The sequence below is a fragment of the Hyalella azteca genome, unplaced genomic scaffold (genome assembly GCF_000764305.2).
Source record: "Hyalella azteca isolate HAZT.00-mixed unplaced genomic scaffold, Hazt_2.0.2 contig16078, whole genome shotgun sequence".
Taxonomy (NCBI): Eukaryota; Metazoa; Arthropoda; class Malacostraca; order Amphipoda; family Hyalellidae; genus Hyalella; species Hyalella azteca.
The window spans coordinates 44525-66956 of NW_025945905.1; the positions used below are offsets into that span (position 1 = coordinate 44525).

The 22432-nt window shown below is 39.5% G+C and overlaps 2 protein-coding genes across 2 annotated transcripts; both read right to left on the reverse strand.

The window, feature by feature from the left end:
* Positions 1 to 2936: 2936 nt before the first annotated feature.
* Positions 2937 to 6499, reverse strand: LOC125179248. Its single transcript, XM_047884756.1, has 3 exons — positions 5237 to 6499; positions 4531 to 4749; positions 2937 to 3963 (listed from the first exon to the last, which is right to left on the reverse strand). Exons 1-3 carry the CDS (start codon positions 6360 to 6362, stop codon positions 3596 to 3598), a joined length of 1713 nt encoding a protein of 570 aa, XP_047740712.1. The 5' UTR covers positions 6363 to 6499; the 3' UTR covers positions 2937 to 3595.
* Positions 6500 to 7483: 984 nt separating this feature from the next.
* LOC108667714 lies at positions 7484 to 15126 on the reverse strand. The gene is made up of 3 exons (XM_018154767.2): positions 13977 to 15126; positions 9322 to 9468; positions 7484 to 9048 (listed from the first exon to the last, which is right to left on the reverse strand). Exons 1-3 carry the CDS (start codon positions 15109 to 15111, stop codon positions 8675 to 8677), a joined length of 1656 nt encoding a protein of 551 aa, XP_018010256.2. The 5' UTR covers positions 15112 to 15126; the 3' UTR covers positions 7484 to 8674.
* Between the last annotated feature and the right edge of the window lie 7306 nt (positions 15127 to 22432).

Consider the following 22432-nt stretch of genomic DNA (forward strand, 5'->3'; position numbering starts at 1 on the left):
ACCATACTATTCATAGTTGAACTATATAAAGTTGACCCATGGGGATTTCCGTCTTTCAGTTCAGCTTTCTTGTTAAGTCAATGCGATCGAGAAACACAAACAATCCCATCATTCCCATGGCGGATTGGTTGACTGATTTAATCGCATTTCGGTGAATGGTTAATCCCGTAACGTCACTGAGATCAGTGACGTCACAGGCGAACAAAAACCTCATCCGCGAGAATGAGCTTCTAATGGATCACCCTAATTACTTTGTAATAAGGTTGAGTATTGACAACGAGTATTGACAACGAGTTCAACCATGATATACTAGTGCAGACTTCTTGGCCGGGGCTGTTGAACTAATAAAATGGTCTAGACTTGTCATTGTATTTTTTTTGCCGATTACGTGGTACAACAAAATTGTTAGAAGCTACGCTGTTTCGGGAAAATGTATTATTCAATTCCATTCGAAGGTGGGGTCAGTGTTGGTACAACAGGGAACCCATACTATGTGAACTAATTCGCCGATGCAACGATTATGGTAAACGACATTACATCCTGGGCCAATCGTTCCCATAATTGGTGGTGTAGAACTCGAAGTATTTAAAAAATGATTGTAGCGTGAGCCAGCTTCGTGAGGACTAGATTATTCCCCGGCTGTCTAGTGGCCTTACACAAATACATTCTAGGCTCTTCATATAGGCAGAATTGTTTTCAAAACTGATGATTTGTCTATAGTTATACGCATCAGTGGCCCATTATAGTGGGGCTAATGATGAGTGTCGTAGAAACGTGGCTCCACGAGTTCACTGCTTCTTTGGAGGAGTGCGAGTGCACCACCTTTGACGGCAACCAAGCGCCGCCCATTAGCGACACCGAAAAAAAATGCAGCTCCCAGGGTTCGAACCCCCGGTTAGCTTCACTTATCTCGATGTTGTTACCCCTGCGCATATAGCAGCGCTTACGTGATATGCAAGCAAAAATAACATAAGATCAATCAATTTTGTATGCATGAATTTACTTGAGTGTTTCCTTACCATTATACAGAATTTTTACTTCTACTAGTATAAAATACGCCACAGGTCGTTACATAATTCAATTAAATTAGAAATTTGGCGTATATTTACTTAGTTTTTGCAACTGAATTTACATGAAGTCAGTTTATGAAAATGTAATCAATTAATTAAAATTAAATCATCTAACTAACATTTAATCATTTAATTACAATTTATTCAGTCATTTGAAAATTAATCAATTAATGGAAATTTCATTAATTATTGAAAATTTATTCAATCAATGGAAATTTAATCAATAATTGAAAATTCGATCAATTAATGGAAATATAATCAATTAATGAAAATTTGATTGATCAATGAAAATTTAATCAAATAATACAAATTTTATCAATTAATGAAAATTTTATCAATTAATGAAAATTTAATCAAATAATGAAATTTTATTCTGTCAATAAAAATTTAACCGATAAAGGAAAATTTAACCAATTAATGAAAATTTAATCAATCATTTCAAATGTAATCAAGTAATGAAAATTCAATCATTTATTGAAAATTTTATTAATTAATGAAAATTTTATCAATTAATGAAAATATAATCAATTAGTGAAAATGTAATGAAATCAAAGGAAACTTAATCAATAATTGAATATTTGATCATTTAATGAAAATTTAATCAAATAATGAAAATCGAATCAATCAATGAAAATTTAATCAATCAATGAAAATTTAATCAATCAATGAAAATTTAATCAATCAATGAAAATTTAATCAATAAATGAAAATTTGATCAATAATGAAAATTTGATCAATAATGAAAATTTAGTCAATAAATGTGAAAGTAATCCATTAAGGAAATTTCAATCAATCAAGGAAAATTTAGGCAATCAATGAAAATTTAATCAAGGAATGAAAATTTGATCAATTAATGAACATTTAATCAATTTATGAAAATTTTATTAATCGCCAAAAATTTGACCAATAAATGAAAATTTAATCCGTAAATAAAAAGTCAAACAATTAATGAAAATTTATTCACTCAAATTCATTCATATTATATTCACATATTATATTAAGTTGATTGCTGTTGCTGGATTTGCATTCATTAGCAGGCGAAACAATGTAGTTACGAGTGGCAGACAGCTTCTGCCCTTCAGGTTGAAATTCAAGCAAAATTTGTGAACGGCATTTCAATTTTATACAGGGTCCACCAAAAAAACCTCCCTGATTTCAATAGGCTTTTGCAAAAATCATACGACACATACAAAACAATTACTTTATTTGTGAATAGTTTATTTAATGCCATTTTATATCACTTAGTACACTTTACTTGGTTATGAAAATTATGTTCGACAAATAATGTCCCCCATTGTTAAGACATTCACGAAGTCTTTCCCTGAAGTTGCCCATAGTTCTTCGTGTAACTTCCCTTGGAATGGCTGCCACTTCCTGCCTAATGGCATGTTTTAGTTCTTGCAGATTTCTGGGACGATGTTTGTACACTTCAGCCTTTAGGTAGCCCCACAGAAAGACTCACACTGCTCACACTGCTCGCCGGTCCATGGAAATGTTAAGAGAGTTGTTCGTTGGACGTCTTGCTTCTTTAAGAGGAGATATTTCCTGGCCCCCACGGTCACCCGACCTATCACCTTGCGATTTTTTTCTGTGGGGCTACCTAAACTAAAGGCTGAAGTGTAAAACATCGTCCCAGAAATCTGCAAGAACTAAAACATGCCATTAGGCAGGAAGTGGCAGCCATACCAAGGGAAGTTACACGAAGAACTATGGGCAACTTCAGGGAAAGACTTATTGAATGTCTTAACAATGGGGGAAATCATTTATCGAACATAATTTTCAAAAACAAGCAAAGTGCACCAAGTGATGTAAAATGGCATTAAATAAGCTATTTACAAATGAAATTAATTGTTTTGTATGTGTCGTATGATTTTTGCAAAAGCTAATTGAAATCAGGGAGGTTTTTTGGCGGACCCTGTACTAGTCGTCAGCAAAATATCTTATAATTGGTGAAAATAAATCCATGAAAAGCAGGCAGTACGAATTTGACCGAACTTCTTGCAAGTTTATTACTATAGAAAATAATGAAAGGAAGATATTATTTTTAACTAAAATCGTATTTGAATTAATATATTGAATAAATCATCTCAGTTGCAAGTTTCACATAATTATAACAAAAATATGTAACAGTCTTAATTAAAATTACATAATTGGTCAATGGTCATGTCCAGAATATAAAAAAAGGCCAACAACCTGGAACGCCTCAATCGCAGCATTTCGTATAACATCAGGCCACATCTGCTTGTGGCCTCAGCTCCCATCTAAGCTACTTCACAGATTATCATTGTTTTAATTAAGGATACAATTCGTAGCTCGAGCTTCTTCCACTGCCCCAGTTTAGTCATAGTTAAGTTCTACTTGGCCAAAGATTTCGATAAAAGCATTTTTCCGACAACGCTTTCGTTTTATTTTTCTGATGCTCTTCCGGATAACGGATATCTTAACATAGACGCTGTAGACGAGTTATTTGAGCTTTACCTTCTTGAAAAGGAAGGCTGTTGACATGAGATCAATTCGTGATTTAATTAGATCGGTTCTTCCTGGTAGTAGAGGCTGTTGACGGACATTTGACGAGTTATTTGAGTTTTAGTTTCGTGAACAGGAAGGTTATCGACAACTGTTTGACTCGTGACTTGGTTCGGGCCTTCTTGGTAATAAAGGCTGTTAACGGACATTTGACGAGTTATTTGGGTTTTAGCTTCGTGAACAGGAAGGTTATTGACAACTGTTTGACTCGTGACTTGGTTCGGGCTTTCTTGATAATAAAGGCTGTTGACGGACATTTGACGAGTTATTTGCGTTTGTCTTCTCTTTTCACTAGGGCTGTCACTCAGAGGTGCATTGGAGCCTTCATTTCTTATTCCTCCCGATGTTCCATGCGTTGATTTTTTATCTGGAATTTTGAGATACATCATTAATGTTTATTACCAGGTAATGGATAAGATTCATTTTCGAGGATTTAGTATTGTTCGCGAAAAGTGTTAAAATCTTGATTCATTTAGTTAAACTGGAATCTTGGAATAAATAAGGCAATTTTTCAGCGAATGTAGCCCTAAAATGAGACTTTTGACTTTTAATGAGACAAATGATAGACAAGAGATATCTTTGAAAAAAAAAACTGCTGACTCTTTGAGAGCAGTGATTCATTGTCACACTAATTTCGAAAATGCCTTTTGCAAATTTTTCTTCTCCCTATTATAATTTCCTCGGATTTTCAACAGTAAAAAATTGAAAGGTAAGTTCAATTGCTCCTCTCCCATTATTGTTTTCAATATGTGTTTATTAAACTAAGTTTGGATCTGATGATTTTGGGGTAATTTTGTCTTAATTAACATTATTACAGAATTAACCTAAGGCTTTACACAAACTTGAACTTTTTTTAAATTCTATCGTATATAAAAAATTGCATTAACTTCGAACGACTGCTTCCTAATATATTCCAAAAGTTTCATTTAATTACTTTTTCTCCTCTTCAGTAAGATGATGACTGCAGCAATTGCTATCAAGAGACAAGCTGCAGGCAGCAGCAGCCAGACCAGCTGCAGCATCGATGCCTCCTGAGGGTCTGCTTGCTCCCCCTGAGGGTCTGCTTGCTCCTCCTGAGGGTCTGCTTGCTCCCCCTGAGGGTCTGTGTGTGATGGTCTGCTCGGGCCCTCAGGGCCAGCAGCCACACTGCGCCCTGCATGAGTTCAGGTAATTGGTTGTGTATTGAACCAGATAACCATTTATTTGGTACTTATGATTTACCATTAAAATATTTCGTTGGGTTGGTCGATAGAGTTCCAAACATACATATTCATGCTAATGAAATGAATAGGAAAAGCATTTATTTCATATGCCGTCTGCAACGCAAAAACATTTGTATTTTATTTTGAAAAACGTTTGAAGACGCTTTTATTATTCAGGCGCTGTAAATAAAAGAGGTATTATACCTCGATGGACCATGCTCAATTTTTAATTGGGTCACTATCACATTTGCGTAGAGGTTACTTGACAACTTTTTACGGTTAAAAGTAAATCAATACGAAATTATTAGGATATCAAATCAACCATAAACTGATTTCCTGCATATAACACGGCCGATGCCGATATAATCACGTATTCGAAATTAAAATTATCCTGTCACAATATTTCTAAATCTACGGAGTGAAATGTAGTTCTACTACCTGTAGTAGTAGACAGCTTGTCTTGCATCCCGTCATCTTTTGGTGGGTAGAACGCGGGACAATTTGGAGCAGCTCCGACGTACCAAAGCACGTCTCCCTTCGAAATAGAAATCACTAGCCGATGAAAGTGATAGTCGTCGAGGGTGTAGTTGGTTACATTATGTTCGGAAATGTTTTCTTTCACAATCGTGGAGATAATCGTCCAGTTATTACTTGAAAAACGTGTGGTAGCCTCAATTTTGATCTGATACCAGTCATTTATTTTAGTAATTGTATTTCTGAAAATGTGGATGGCTTTTGTCTTGTTTGCTCTTTTATCCATGCTTTCATTTTTAGCAAACCACAAGACTACCCGGATTCTGAACTGTAATTCGTACGGAAATACGTTAAGAAATACTGGACGATTTTCGGTGATTGGTACTGTATCGTTTTTTTTGCACTTGACGACGCTACCTGGCGGCAGGCAGCCAGGTTCATTACATGAATCCTGCGACCGTCTGGGGCGATCGTGACCAAATTGACTCCTAGGAATTCCAAGACGAGTTGTGGCCAGATGGGGTCTAGTATGAGCCGATACGAGGGTCTGATTTGGGCTGGTGACAGCTCCAAAGCGGGACCCGTTAGGGTAGGCGACATCCCGGGCGATAGACCAATTTGTATTCTGAGTCTGACTTGAGTTCAACATCGCCGTCGCTAGGGTCAGATTTGTTCCAGACGGCATGAAGTCATGTAGATCGTGGCTTGAAGAGCTGGAATTGCTGATGTGTCGTCCATTTCGTTTGAGTTCCTCAGCGTCAAGTGAGTAAAGTTCACTAGGACCAGAGATTTTCGGTGCACTACCATGGTGAGTTTTTGCACGGAATGTTTTAGGTGCCACGGCCTCAAGGACATCGCTTTCAATCAACCTGTCGAAATCTTTGTGTGCGTTTTCAGTACCATAGTCGATGTTTGTGACGTAGGGGCCGCTTACTTCTATTCTTTCTCGTGATGGCAAATGGAAATCAATTGAATTAGGAGTAATTTTCAGTTTCCGAAGAAGCTCAAAGCTTGAATAAGCCTCTCCAGCAGATATGAATGATATCACTAGAGAAAACAGCGCTGCCGCAAGACATGCTATCCTCTTCATCCTGGATTCAAACTCAAAAACTGAAGCGTAAGTCACACAATCAGAAAAATCAGTCCCAGAGAGCTTGAAAATCTCCCGACTCGAAATGCCTTACCTAGAAGATTCATAAATTATTACTCTTGATTATTATTCAAGCATAAAATAAATTACAACCTGTGAACCACCAAAAAGAAATTAAATACAAAGATAATTTTTTATTTACTAGTCATAGTGGATATAAGAAGACGACTAAGTCACATGAGCGATAATAATGTTCACTAATTTTTTTTCTCGATTTGAACTAAAAATCGACAACTACAAAACTCCTCAAAAATTTTCTGTCCACATGGCAAATGATCAGAATTAAATTTAAATGATATACACTGTCATCAATATAATTACAACTATCAGCCATGTTCATCACGCTCAAGCCGGAGCCCGCGCTGACCTCTACCAGTTATTACACTGGATATGCACCCGCATCCTGCGGCCGCAGGAAAACGCAGGATCGTATCTCACAGGATGCCGCTACTCTAAATCTGTTCGCTTGTCCAAGAAGTCTTATCAAGCTCAAGCTCTTCGTTTATTTCTTTATCTATTCATTCTTTTCACCTTGTGGCAATATGAAAATTATGTTGTGTTAATGACACTTGCTCCGTGCATCAGGTGTATTAGATTCGTGAGCAAAACCAGTTTTTAGATACCTTGCTTTTCTCCTATACAAAAATTTAGAAATAAAATAGGCACTTCGGCAACGCGTGGTCTAGATCCGGTAATGGATCTAAGTTTTCAAGTAACTATAAGCGCATCCTTTTTCTATTGAAGATGCCGGACATAAGCTTAAGAACCTACATGACGATGCTATTAGCAATTTTATTGAATGATGCCTGATTTTCTTGTTAGTTCCCTTTTACCCCTCTACTGCCTGACATGAGTAACCGGAGCAATACAAGCCTACTTGACTACTTCCCAAAAAGGATACTCTCTAGTGAGCGCAAAATGACTTGCACTGATGGTTGCCGCCACGTGAGGCAACTTTAAAATGTTCTCTGTTGCGTACAAACGTCCTCCGGTTTGCTTCACTCAATAGTTTACGTATAATTTAAGCTGAAAGTTTTGTTCCCGGAGAGTGACATACGGCGGTAGAGGATTAAAACAATAAATAAGATGTTAGGGATAGATCCGTGAAAATACTTAGTACTTTTAATTAATATGGGAGAAAAAAGGGTCCTGATAAAGCTACTTAATGCAAGATTTGAATAAAAACCGTGCGGTTCTCATGACGTACCCGAAGATGCGTAATTTAATAAGTTTATCTTGACAAAAATTTTCGTTCTACTGGCTTTATTCTGCCTATACTGAAGGCAGAATGAAGCCGTTGATATTGTTCGTTTATACCCAATTTGCTTTAAAAAGTTTCCTTCTTAAATTGTTAGTGCATTCACTCGTGCAAAAAAGTACGCATTGGTCAGTTTCTTGCCTGGGTCAAAACTTCGGAATTTTCAGGTTTGATACCAATGTGAAGGCTTCTAAACATAGGACTTCTGGTAGGAAATGTGAGATACGGATGACACAAACTACGTTCAGAAGAGCAAACTCAGTTACGAAAATGAGAAAGAAAACAGGCTTGTGGCACCGCTCAAATTCATGAGTTGGCAGTGCATGTATAAAGAACGGCCACCCTCCACACGGCTTAGCTACTCAACTTGGCGGCCGAAAAACTGTGTTTCATTGATCTATCAAATCTCTTTAAATCGACACAATCCATCCCCGCAATTGACGATACCGCAAAGTCTAAGGCCGTTTTGTCGAACTTCGAAGATTTTAACTCCTTTACCAATGTTTCTTACAAATACTGTAACACATTATGGCAGGAGGCCGCACCGGATTAGCGCCAACCTTCCGTAGACCGCAATTACTCGTTCAACCAATCGCGTTTCTAATGGCCAAGAACGCTTACCTAATGATTCAAAATTTAGTATTCAAGACCGGATACTGCAAAAACTCCAATGCTTCTTTCACTAATGCATAATACTTTGGTCTGAAATTCAATGACGGGCTTCAGGAATGCGGTGTTCTCGAGTCTCATGGATCATTTATCCTGAACAACATCAGTTTGAGCAGCTAATAGTTCATTTATTTAAAATTTTATACGCCAATTATAAACGAATAAAATTGGATATGAACGATTGTATGAATAATTTCATTTCAGCTGAAACATATTTCGGGAAGCAATAATAATGACATTCAGTTGATCATACTCTTCTCATACTACTTAAATGTTGCCTGACGTACCAATGTAACAACTTCTCATGTATAATTCATAAACGGATCTACATTTCTCCGTCGTTGTCATATATGTTGCTGTTCACAAGCTCATTCGCCTGAATATACAATTCGTAATGAGCTTCGTCCACGGGTCCACTCCTGCCAGAGTTGATGCACTCGTTTGGGGCAGTAATGTTACCCGCCAAATTTTGGCGCGAAGTTTGCTGTAGGTTATCAAAGCGACGGGCGCTATTGTCAAAAAAGCTGATGATAGTCGATCGACTCTTGATTTGGTCCGGGGCTACTTGACCACAGAGGCTGTCGATGGACATCTGTCCAGTTTTTTGGTTGAGGTGTATCGGACCACAAATGTCATCGTAAATGGGGCTGATGTTCTCATTTTGGACACCCCTCGATGTGTTCAACGCAGGTTCCTGTCCTGAAAGTTTATAAGGCAATCAGCGTGTCTGCTTTCTTGATAAATTTTAAAGTCAGAATTCTCAGGATATTTATGTCCATAAACACTAGCTGACCTTACCGTGTTCAAAACATTGCAGTATTGATTAACATGAAATTTAAGAATTATTTGTACTTATGTACATGAAAGGATATTTAAAATGATTTTTAAAGCATCGTGGTGGAATACGATATCGCAGTATTGATATCTTTTACAGACTCATTCTAATATAATTAAACAAGAGCTAATCAATACCTTTTCTTTTCATCACTGCGATGATCACTGCAGTGCATGCCATCAGCGGAATGAGCAGCAGCAGCAGCAGCCAAAGCAGCTGCGGCCGAGACGCTCCAGGAGAGGCGGGTTGTTCTGCGTCAGCAGGGAGAGTGGGGCTTGTCTGGTCTGGATGTAAATACAAACTTATTAGGCAAATTTTCATTCAGATCTTGGCAGCTTATTTATATGAACACATAAGTTATATTATGATTAAATCGTGGCGTAGACCTCTTAGGTAGCAGTTGTAGAAAAGTGATTTACCAGCTCTTTAGCTATCGGGCTTTTTCACGCCAAAAATCTGAAATAGACATCACCAGGATGGCAAACGGTCTGAATTATTGGAATTTTTTCAAATCATTCATCTCACACACGTGTTACGGTGTTACGCACACACGGTTTGAAACCACACGGTTTACACAAGGGGCGGAAGGTTTCAAGCGCCACGCCTCTGAAGCTGGCAAGAAAAAAAAAGAGATGAAGTGGCCAACAGTTTTTCTTTGCGTGAAGATTACTTGAGAGCTTCCGATGGTTGGAAGTGGTTCATTATGAAATTATGTGGCTATTTAATCGACAGTACACTAATTTAAAACATTTTAATTGCTGTCCGAGAGTGTTTATGGACACAAATCCTCATGTGTTTACCAGCAGACCTGGTTAGCTTTGTTTCCTCTGTATCACTGGGAGCTTGCCTCAGATGCTGAGTCGAAAGCTTATACAGCATATGTGTCACGAGGACAAGAACCCTGTGAACGGAAGTACGGAGTCTATAAATGGGTTGGAAACCTTAGTAAACCTCCGCCGCCATAAGCTGGCAAAAACGCCCGCCGCAATGTAACTATAGCGTAGGCCGTAGGAGCTACTCCGACCAAAAAGAGATAAATTCTCCAGTCATATAGTGCCGCGAACCTTTGTCCCGCGAACATTTGTAGAACAGTTTGATTAATCTTGACAGTGGCGCTCGAACGAGGTGATAACAGTCGTGTTTTCTTAAGTGAAACTCGACTGCTTGACTATAATTGTGAGACTTTAAATACGGTGATGAAGTGAGAGGTTTTTAAAATGTATGTGATTAAAGCAACACTGCCTCATAGTGATTTTGTTGGTGCGATAAAGCCTTTCAACGGATTGTTTCTGTGATGCTAAACTCATTTAAACGTCTGATCAACGGATAATCCAAGAAGGCCTTCATTTACTAATTACACTATTTCAGCAGCTGAAAACTGTGAGAAGATTCAAGCTTTGCCCAGCGTGTTTTTGTATTTTACCTGCAACGTCAAGAATTTCTTATTGACCCTACGAATGACGCTGAGACAAATTTGAAGCGTCCTCACATTGCGTTTTGCGCTCTTCGGAATCCAGTACGAATATACGACTATCGAGTACAGAGAGAAAATGTAGACGATCCAATGGTGGCGACGCAGCAACTGTGTCGTAATCGGCGCTTTTTCCTTCGTAAGCCGTAAGCTTTGATGAAGAGACGGCAGCATGACGACTTAGACTATTAGAACGACATACTGGCCGGCACCAGCTGAAGGCGACTACGAACATTTATACAAAACAGTTGAGTCGTGAGACGAGATGGGCAGCGAAAATCGATTGCATACGGTGGCAGCGGCTGAAGATGGCAGTCAGCAAACAAATCAACAAGACAAAATTGACTGGTTAAATCAGTTGAACAGCAGATGGATCAACTAGAAAAACGCCCTGATAAAGTCAGTATAAAAATTATCAGATGTCGAATAGAGCGACTGAAAAATCCTGGAGCCACGGATACGTGGCTTGGATGCCTTGCAAAATATAAGCAAAGCAATTGATTCGTAATTATAGTACGTATAATTTTACCATTTTGTGAGTTAACCGCGATAGCAGTATATTGAATTGATTATGGAGGATGTAGCAGAGTATTCGCCATATTCGGTGATATTTTACGTAATCATGTCATAACATAACTCTTTGGTGATGTATCTTCAACGAATCTCTAAGTTTTACAATGTGCTGTGTACTGATACGAGTTTCAAGACTCTGATAAAATCTAAATCCGTAGTCATAAATAAATAAATAATGCTGATCAAAATAATGTTCCCTTATAGCATAACGATGAGCGATCGGTAGGTAGCTACATTTTAAAAATAATTTTAACCGTTTTCATTACATACCCGTTTTATTTAAACTGAATTTCGTTTTGAGTATTAAAGATGTCTTAGACAGTCAACCAATTATGGAACGCATGTATAACGACTAAATCCCAAAGAATAGCGCTTAAAAGTACATTGCGCAGAACTTGAGCCTACACGTGAGCCTACATGTGCAATGACGAATGTATGTATAGACAAATGCATGCATTTACAAAAAAGTGCATTGAAGAATATATGTATTGACAAAGCGTACATTGATTATGATTAATGCCAGAGCAAACGATTAACCAGACGTATAATTGATGTACACTATTATTAGGTCATATAAAGGTTCAAGGTTCAGACAAGGTCATTTTTGATGAGAGATTATATGAACCCGCTTTATATTCGGTCATGATATCTATAATCTAAGTAGAAGGGTAGTATAATCACCAGGCGCAGAGAAGGGTTTTATACACTACACACCAACCCTAACCTAACGCTACAATGTGCAACCGACGTATAACCGATACTATGTTATGTAAAAATATATATGATTCTCATGAATGTGTGATAATGACGAAATAGAGCTTCATTATAAATTGAATTTCACGTCGTACGCAAAGTTGCGGAGGAGAAATTAAAATCGAAAACTGCAACAGTCATTAGAGAACGATAACTTTAAATAATAACAATTATTTCAATAACATGCACAGTATTGAGATTGCACGAATCAGCAAATAAATGTGAACAAGTATTGTTTGGTATACTCACCGATAAAATGAGAACCACATTAACGTGAAGAGTGAATAAGCTAGACTCGAATCATGAGTACATGTTTATGAATGAGGAAGCATGTTTATGAACAATTCAAAGGCCGACTGAGCCCAGAGCTTCACGAAGTTGTACCGTGACATGCAAGTCTAAGAACGTTTGTTACGTAGAGTTTTAAAAACGTAACGAATATTGATATAGATAGCGAAATAGACCTGTATCACTGTGTTATTTTAATATCTAAGTAACACTAAATAATTCATTTCTGTCAATGCTTACACAAAAATATCATGTTCAACTGCGCAACTTTGATTTAATGACTGTTGAAATTTTGAATTCAGTATTTCATGTTTCTACTCTATATTTTTCTACCACCATATCAAAGAGGATAATGCAAATTATTTATTCAATTGCATTAACTGTGAAAGTAATGAATTGATGAATTAAGCTATCCAAGTGATTTCAAACGGTAGATTTAATGTTTAAAAGTAGATTAAACTGTAACAATTGCCTATTGTAACAGTCACGAGTAGATCCAGCAGTCGGAGCCTGGTAGACCATGTGCAGTGCAAAGAGTTCAACGTCCCCGAAATGCTGACGCTTGATAAATCGGAAGAAAGTGAGCGCATTTTTTCCAAGACGATAAGCTAAATTTTTTTACAAGTTGTTGAGAACGATGATTGCAACGATGCCAATACCTTGTATTAAGTCAATAGTTTTCTTATAAGAATGTAATGTATTTACAGTTACATTGCTATTATTATTTGTTGCGATTTCACCGATTTGTAAGGTGACGATGTTTAATACCATTCGACCTTAGATATTTCCTCATTTGCATCTTCTTTGCTAGAAAATAATTTCCTTGAAAGCAATATGTCCGTTAACATGTCCGTGTGTTAACCTTCCCTTATCCAACCCGGTAATGACTTATCACCTTGTTAGCACGTCTATATGAGCTCTGCCAAGACCCGGAAACCTCAATCGTGGGCGAGAACCGATGCCGGAGTAACCCATTGCTTCTGTCCATGTCACACAGGACAGTAAAGCTAACTCAACATCAGAGTAGAGAATTGCATCGGATATACTCTAGACTCGTCCTTACTTGAATGAACGCCTAAGACATCAGTGTTAAAGCTCCAGCTTATAGCAATATTTCATCCTAAACTGTAAGCCGGGCTTTTATCCTAAATAATACTATATAATCGTTTACGCTGTTCCACAATATCCTCTGATCACGCTACAACCGAACCAACCCTCAGGTCATAGAATATGTAGAATAGAATAGAGAATTCGGTGAACGTAAGTACAAAGTCTACAGTTACAGTCTAAGTTCCGGTGAACGGAAGTTCATAAATAGGCTGGAAACCCCAGCGTGCAAATACTCACGCTGCAATTAATGTAACGAGTGTTAGGGCTACTCCGACCTAATGGTCGACGTCTTAGCTTAACCTGTATCGTATCACTCATGTATTAACACCCCGTATCAAGATAAGTTCTCTAGACAGATGGTGTCTTACTTATCCCTCACGAATTTAGTCACGAATCCCTGTCATCAGGTCCACGTAGAAATATAATAAGTCTGGAGGCGCCTAAACGTGCATCCGGTACATTACACGTTAGAGATATTTGCAACCGGTTAAAATAAAAGTGTGTGTTAATTTCAGGCGCAATCGCACTTTTAAAATTGAAACTTTTCCGCCTTAATTTTCCTCTGTCTTCGGAGTGAAATGACGTACTATTTATTACCTGTAGTAGTAGTAGTAGTAGACAGTTCGTCTTTCTTCCCATCACGTTGTGGAGAGTAGAATGCGGAACAATTTGGAGCAGCTCCGACGTACCAAAGTACGTCTCCCACCGGAACAGAGATCACTAGCCGATGAAATTGATTGTCGTCGAGCGTGTAGTTGCTTACAGTCTCTTGGGGAAAGCTTTCTTTCTCAATCTGGAAGATAATCGTCCAGTTTTTACTTGTAGAACGTGTGGTAGCCTCAATTTTGAACTGATGCCAGCCCATTACATTTGCAATTGTATTTCCAACAGAGAGGATGGCTCTTGTCCTGTTTGCTTTTTTATCCATGCTTTCATTTTTAGCAAACCACAAGTCTACCCGGATTCTGAAGGGTAATTTGAACGGAAATACATTAAGAAATACTGGAAGATTTTTGGTGATTGGTACTGTATCACTGTTCTTGCACTTGACGACGCTACCTGGCGGCAGGCAGCCAGGTTCATAACATGAATCCTGCGACCGTCTGGGGCGATCGTGACCAAATTGACCTCTGGGAACTCCACGACGACTTATGGCCAGATGATGTCTAGTATGAGCGGGTACGAGGGTCTGATTTGGGCTGGTGACAGCTTCAAAGCGGGACCCGTTAGGGTAGGCGACACCCCGGGCTATAGACCAATTTGTATTCTGAGTCTTACTTGAATTTAACATCGCCGTCGCTAGGGTAAGATTTGTTCCCGACGACATCAAGTCATGTGGATCGTGGCTTGAAGAGCGGGAATTGCAGATGTGTCGTCCATTTCGTTTGAGTTTCTCAGCGTCAAGTGAGTAAAGTTCACTAGGACCAGAGATTTTCGGTGCACTATCATGGTGAATTTTTGCACGGACTATTTTAGGTGCCGCGGCCTCAAGGACATCGCTATCAATCAATTGGTCGAAATCTGTGTGTGCGTTTGCAGTACCATAGTCGATGTTTGTGACGTTGGGGCCGCTTACTTCCATTCTTTCTCGTGATGGCAAATGGAAATCAATTAAATTAGAAGGAGTAATTTTCAGTTTCCGAAGAAGCTTAAAGCTTGAAGCATCTCCAGCAGATATGAATGATATCACTAGAGAATACAGCACTGCCGCAAGGCATGCTATCCTCTTCATCCTGGATTCTAACTAAAAAACTGAAGCGTAAGTCACACAATCAGAAAAATCAGTCACAAAGAGCTTCAAAATCTTCCTACTCGAAATCCTTTACTTAGATGATACATGAAATATTACTTAGGATTATTATTCAAGCATAATATAAATTACAACGTATGAACCATCAAAAAGAAATTAAATACCAAGGTAATTTTTGCACTTGACTTGAAGATACATAAACTATTACTCTTGATTATTATTCAAGCATAATATAAATAAAACCTATGAACCACCAAAAAGAAATTAAATACCAAGATAATTTTTTATTCACTAATCATAGTGGATATAAGAAGACGACAAGGTCACACGAGCGATAATAATGTTCTCGATTTTTTTTCTCGATTTGAACTAAAAATCGACAATTACAAAGCTCCTCAAAAATTTTCTGTCCATATGACAAATTATCAGGATTAAATTTAAATGTTGATACACTGTCATCAATATCATTTCGACAATCACCCATGTTCATCCCGCTGAAGCCGGAGGCCACTCTGCCCTCGACCAGTTATTACACTGGATATGCACCAGCATCCTGCGGGCAGGAAAACGCTGTCGTATCTCACAGGATGCCGCTACTCTAAATCTGTTCGCTTGTCCAAGAAGTCTTATCAAGCTAAAGCTCTAGCTTCGTTTATTTCTTTACTTATTCATTGTTTCCACTTTTCGTATAATATGAAAATATGTTGTGTTGATGATCCTTGCTCCGTGCATCAGGTGCATTAGATTCGTGAGCAAAACCAGTTTTTAGATACCTTGCTTTTCTCCTAATTAAAAATTAGAAATAAAATAGGAACTTCGGCAACCGTGGTCAAGATCCGGTAAAGGATATAAGTTTTCAAGGGGAGCGCAGCCGTGGATAACAAAATTTACTCGTAAACAGGCCCTGGGCCCAACGCCAACCATCAGCATGCAATATCTACACATAGCCTCTTATCAATGAGCTGTGTGTAAGTGACTCATATCACCACACCAACTTTAAAAAAACACAGCCACTGCTTCACAGCGCCGGAGCACAACTGGCTGGAGCGCAACAGGCCCTACCTACAACGCCTAACGTTAGGTTAGGTTAGGAGTAGGGCCGCAGTAAGGCGTTGTAGGTATAGGGTCTGCTGCTCTCCGGCCAGTTGTGCTCCGGCGCTGTGAAACAGTGTCTGTAACTGAACGGCGCTGTTGTGGCGGTGGGCGCTCTGTCTTGAAAGCCGTGAAGATGCCCAGCTGCGTTACGCTCGGGAAGGTATATGAATCGCACTTATGCTATGCTGACCTCTAGCCATCCACCCGTTTTCAAGTAACTAGCGCATTTTTTTTCTATTGAAGATGCCGGACATTAGCTTAAAAACCTACATGTTGATGCCAATAGCAATTTTACTGAACGATGCCAGATTTTCTTGATAGTTCCCCGTTAAAACAATAAATAAGATGTTAGGGATAGATCCGTGCAAATACTTAGTACTAAATTAACATGGGAGAAAAAGGGTTATGATAAAACTACTTAATGCAAGATCAGAATCAAAACCATGTGGTTCTCATCACATATCCGAAGATGCGTAATTTAAAGTTTATCTTGAGCAATTATGCAAAAATTTTCGTTCTACTGGCTTTATTCTGCCTACTGAGGACAGAATAAAGCCGTTGATATTGATCGTTTATACCCAATTTGCTTTAAAAAATTTCCTTCTTAAATTGTTAGTGCATTCACTCTCATAAAAATTACGCGTTGGTCAGTTTCTTGCCTGGGTCAAAATTTCGCAATTTTCAGGTTTGATACCAATGTGTAGGCATCTAAACACAGGGCTTCTGGTAAGAAATGTGAGATACGGATGACACAAACCTAAGTTCAGAGGAGAAAACTCAGTTACGAAAATGAGAAAGAAAACAGGCTTGTGGCACCGCTTAAATTCATGAGTTGGCCCTGCATGTATAAAGAACGGCCACCCTCCATACGGCGTAGCTATACTCAGCTTGGCAGCCGAAAAACTGTTTCATTGATCTATCAAATCTCTTTAAATCGACACAATCCATCCCCGCAATTGACGATACCGCAAAGTCTAAGGCCGTTTTGTCGCACTTTGAAGATTTTAACTCCTTTACCAATGTTTCTTACAAATACTGTAACACATTATGGCAGGAGGCCGCACCGGATTAGCGCCAACCTTCCGTAGACCGCAAATACTCCTTCAACCAATCGTGTTTCGAATGGCCAAGAACGCTTACCTAATGATTCAAAATTTAGTATTCAAGACCGGATACTGCAAAAACTCCAATGCTTCTTTCACTAATGCATAATACTTTTGTCTGAAATTCAATGACGGGCTTCAGGAATGCGGTGTTCTCGAGTCTCATGGATCATTTATCCTGAACAACATCTGTTTGAGCAGCTAATAGTTCATATATTTAGAAAATTTATACGCCAATTATAAACGAATAAAATTGGATATGAACGATTGTATGAATAATTTCATTTCAGCTGAAACATATTTCGGGAAGCAATAATAATGACGTTCAGTTGATCATACTCTTCTCATACTACTTGATGTCGCCTGAAGGGGAGCGCAGCCGTGCACCACCAATTTTGTGCACCAATAAGCCCTGAATCGAACGCCTTGGATCTCTCCGGACCTACACCAATCAGCCGTGCACCACTCGGCTTTGTCCTCTTCCGGCCTTGACCACCACCTGCCGTGCACCACCAGGCCGCGGATCGAATATGACTTCCAGGCATCGTTATATTACTTAATTTTACGTTCACCGCATCTGAGGTTAGGTTTCAGATAGCATAGTTCTGTTCCAAAATTGATCGTCCTTCGACAAGTGGTCGTTCGACCGAGGGCTGGTTCGACCCAAGGCCTCTAGATACGGACGGCTTGAAGTGTTGAAGGCTACGTTCCGGAAGGCAGGAATCCAGGGCAGTGGTGGTCTTCGGCAGGCGACCCCGCCTGAAGTACCATTGTAACAACTTCTCATGTATAATTCACAAACGGATCTACATTTCCCTGTCGTTTCATATGTTGCGTTCACAAGCTCATTCGCCTGAATATACAATTTGTAATGAGCTTCGTCCACGGGCCCACTCCTGCCAGAGTTGATGCACTCGTTTGGGGCAGTAATATTACCCGCAAAATTCTGGCGCGAACTTTGCTGTAGGTTATCAAAGCGACGGGCGCTATTGCCAAGAAATCTGTTGATAGTCGATCGACTCTTGATTTGGTCCGGGGCTACTTGACCACAGAGGCTGTTGATGGGCATCTGTCCAGTTTTTTGGGTGAGGTGTATCGGACCACAAATGTCATCGTAATTGGGGCTGATGTTCTCATTTTGGACACCCCTCGATGTGTTTAACGCAAATTCCTGTCCTGAAAGTTTATAAGGCATTCAGCGTGTCTGCTTTCTTAATGAATTTCAAAGTCAAAATATTTATTTCCATAAACACTAGCTGACCTTACCGTGTTCAAAACATTGCAGTATTGATTTAACATAAAATTTAAGAATTGTTTATACATATATATATTAAAGGATATTCAAAATGATTTTTAAAGCATCGTCTTGGAAAGCGATATCGCAGTATTGATATCTTTTCAGACTCATTCTAATATAATTAAACGAAAGCGAATCAATACCTTTTCGGGCTTTTCTTTTCATCACTGCGATGATCACTGCAGTGCATGCCATCAGCGGAACGACCAGCAGCAGCAGCCGGAGCAGCTGCGGCCCCGGCGCCCCATGAGCGGCAGGTTGTTCTGCGTCAGCAGGGAGAGCAGGGCTTGTGTCTGGTCTGGATGCAAATATAAACTTATTATGCAAATTTTCATTCTGATCTTGGCAGCTTATTTATATGAACAAATAAGTTATATTATGATTATATCGTGGCGTAGACCTCTTAGGTAGTAGTCGTAGGAAAGTGATTGGAAAGCGCAGCCGTGCACCGCCAAATTTGTGCACCAATCAGCCTTGAAAGGAACGCCTAGCATATTTCCGGATGACCACCAATCAGCCGCGGATTAAGCCATCCGTCGGTAACCAGCCCGTGACATCATCTTGTTTTAAATATAAGGAGCTTTGCGCCACCGTACTCTGAAGCGAATAGCCCAGAGAGTAATGGTTGTCCACCACTGAACGTTGCATCGAATCATCACTTCATTCCCTGGCTTTAGCTCGAACTGTAACTTGCGGACAACGGACTGCGACCAACCAGCCCAGGTCGCCAGTGGAACTGCATGCATCCTGCCGTGCACCGCCAGACCGTCACTTTTAGCTCACAACATTGGGGTTAGGACGTTAGGTTTCAGAAAGCATAGTTCTGTTCCAAAATCTATCGTCCTCCGATGAGCGACTTCCACAGCTTCGCTAAATTACGCAACTTTTAGCTCACAGCATCTGAGGTTTGGTTTCAGATAGCATAGTTCTGTTCCAAAATTTATCGTCGTACGACGCGTGACCGTTCGACCGTAGGCTGATTCGACACACGGGACAGAAACGGACGGCTCCGGCGCGCTCCGTCCGGGTGGTGTAAAATTTTTTCGCGTAGTGTATTGGCAGACGGCGCTGGGCCATACGACGTCAGGCGATTTTCCTGTGGGCTGATTGATCTAATTCAATGGATGTGATATGTCTGGTGGCGTGCGGCTGATAATGTTACAGTCAAGTAGTATTGTATATAATTACAATCCCAGATCGACCTCCCCTGCAACACTACCAGCGGCGAGAAGCAAGCAACAGCGTCGTGCATCAGGTGGCCCAAATGAGGGCGGATGAACGATAATCAGAGGCGGCGATCCATCGTGGCCTTGGACTCCTATGTCCCAAACAAGTACCAAGTAAAAAATGTAGGCTACGTTCTTCATGGAAGGGATCATGATAGTCCATTCGAAGCCCGGCAGTGGTGGTCTCCAACAGGCGTCCCGTGGCAGGTGGCTGTTCGTTATAAATGCTGGGCAGACGCATGAGATAAATCGGTGCCACAAGCCTTCTTTCTTTCTCGTTTTCGTCACTAAGTTTGCCCTTCTGAATTTAGTTTTCCTATCATCCGTTTCTCACATTTCTCACTAGAAGCCCTGTGTTTAGAAGCTAACACGTACAGGGCTATTCTACATCGAAATTTAAACCTGACAATTCCAAAATTTCGAGCCAGGCAAGAAACTGACCAACTCTTAATTTTTGTAAGAGTGAATGCACTAACACGAATTTAAGAAGGAAATTTTTAAAGCAAATACGTATAAACGAGCGATGTCAAAGGCGTTTGTTCTGTCCCAATTGAACGATAAAACGAAAAATTTCAGATATTGTGATGAGAACCACAGGGTTTTTATTCTAATGTAGCATCAAGTAGCTTTATCAAAATCTTTCTTTTTCCCATGTTATTTAAGTACCAAGTTTTTGCACGAAACTACCCCTATAACATATTATTTATTTAAAATCTGGCATTGTTCAGTAAAATTACTATTGGCATAACCATGTACAGTATGTTTTCAAGCTCATGTCCAGCATCGTCAGAGAAAAAAGAATGCGTTAGTTATTGAAAACTTAAACCCTCTACCAGATCTTGACCGCGATTGCCGAAGTGCTGTTGTGGGGAACCATTAACAAGTACTGGCCACAATCGAAAGTCTACGTACATTGCGCTGCACTTGGCAAGTGATGCATTGTGACAGAGAAAAACTGTAAATTTAATATTTTAATGGAGAACTATCACAAAAACAAGTTATTCGTAGTTTACACGAATCATCTTCAGTACAGATCAATTAATGTCTCAATTTAAATTGTAAACTGTAAACTTGACAACAGATCATCACAACTGCTAGACAACTATCGTAGGATGCCGTACCAATATGACGCACATATATTGCGTCCCTATGACGTCACTGGTTGAAGCTCCTGGTACTGTCAGGGATATCCGATTCCAAGCTTTTCCTTCTGGGATATGGTTAACTGGCCTGCGAACGTGAGTGAAGGAAATTGGTAATTATTAGCCAGGCAGATGACTATTGACTAACTAACAATAGATGATGATTTAGGTGGGTGCGTTCAGCCAGCAAATTGTGATGAGGTTGTTGGTCGAGGTTGCACTGTTAGTTCCAGATCCAATCCTGATCAGAAAATCTTACTTGGTTAGGGTATGGCACAGAACCGACGGGACGCCTAAGGAGACCACCACTGCCGTGCTTCGAATGGATTATCATGATCCCTTCCATGAAGAACGTAGCCTACAACACTTCTTGACTGTGACATTATCAGCCGCACGCCACCAGACAGATCACATCCATTGAATTAGATCAATCAGCCCACAGGAAAATAGCCTGACGTCGTATGGCCCAGCGTCGTCTGCCAATACGCGAAAAAAATTTACAACCACCCGGACGGAGCGCGCCGGAGCCGTCCGTATCTGTCCCGTGTGTTGAATCAGCCTATATATAAGGTCGAACTGCCACATTGGTGCACAAATTTGGTGGTCCACGGTTGCGTACCCCCTTCCACGCGCAGTAGCTATACTCAGCTTGGCATCCGAAAAACGTCTTCATTGATCTATCAAATCTCTTTGAATCAGCGCAATCCACCCCCACAATCTACGACACCACATAGTCTAAAGTCGTTTTGTCGCACTTCGAAGATTCTAACCTCTTTACCTCATTTCTTACACATACTGTAACTCATTATGGCAGGAGGCCGCCGAATTAGCGCCAACCTTCCGCAGACCGCATTTACCCTTTCAACCACTCACGTTTCGAATGGTGAAAAACGCACACCTAATGCTATTCAGAACAAAATAAATTTTAAATAAGTACACTTAATTCACAGAAGCCAGGAGTTTTTTTTGAACCCTCAGCAAGTACTTTTACACGACTTGGTTTACATTTATTTCATCAACGTTGAACCCTGAGTTCATAAATGAAATTCAAATCCTGATTTAGATAAATTTGCATTTTATCTATAAGCCAAACATTACCAATATTTTTTTCATAAGTCAGCAATATTTTTATGCCTTAGTTCCATTGGATTTATATTGCATAATTGCACATCTTCTCGTCAACTCAAGCCAGGTTGTGGATTATCCCAGAAAGTTTTCTTATTCAAGACTGGATACTGCAAAAACGCCAATGTTTCTTTCAGTAATTGTGTTCTGAATTCTGAAATTCATTGTCCGGCTTCAGGAATGCGGTGTTCTCCGAGTCTCATGGATTATTTTCCTGAACAACATCGACTTGAGATTCTAATGGTTCATATGTTAAAAATTGTATACACTAATTTTGAACGAAAAAGGATGAAAAATGAAATTGGATCTGAACGA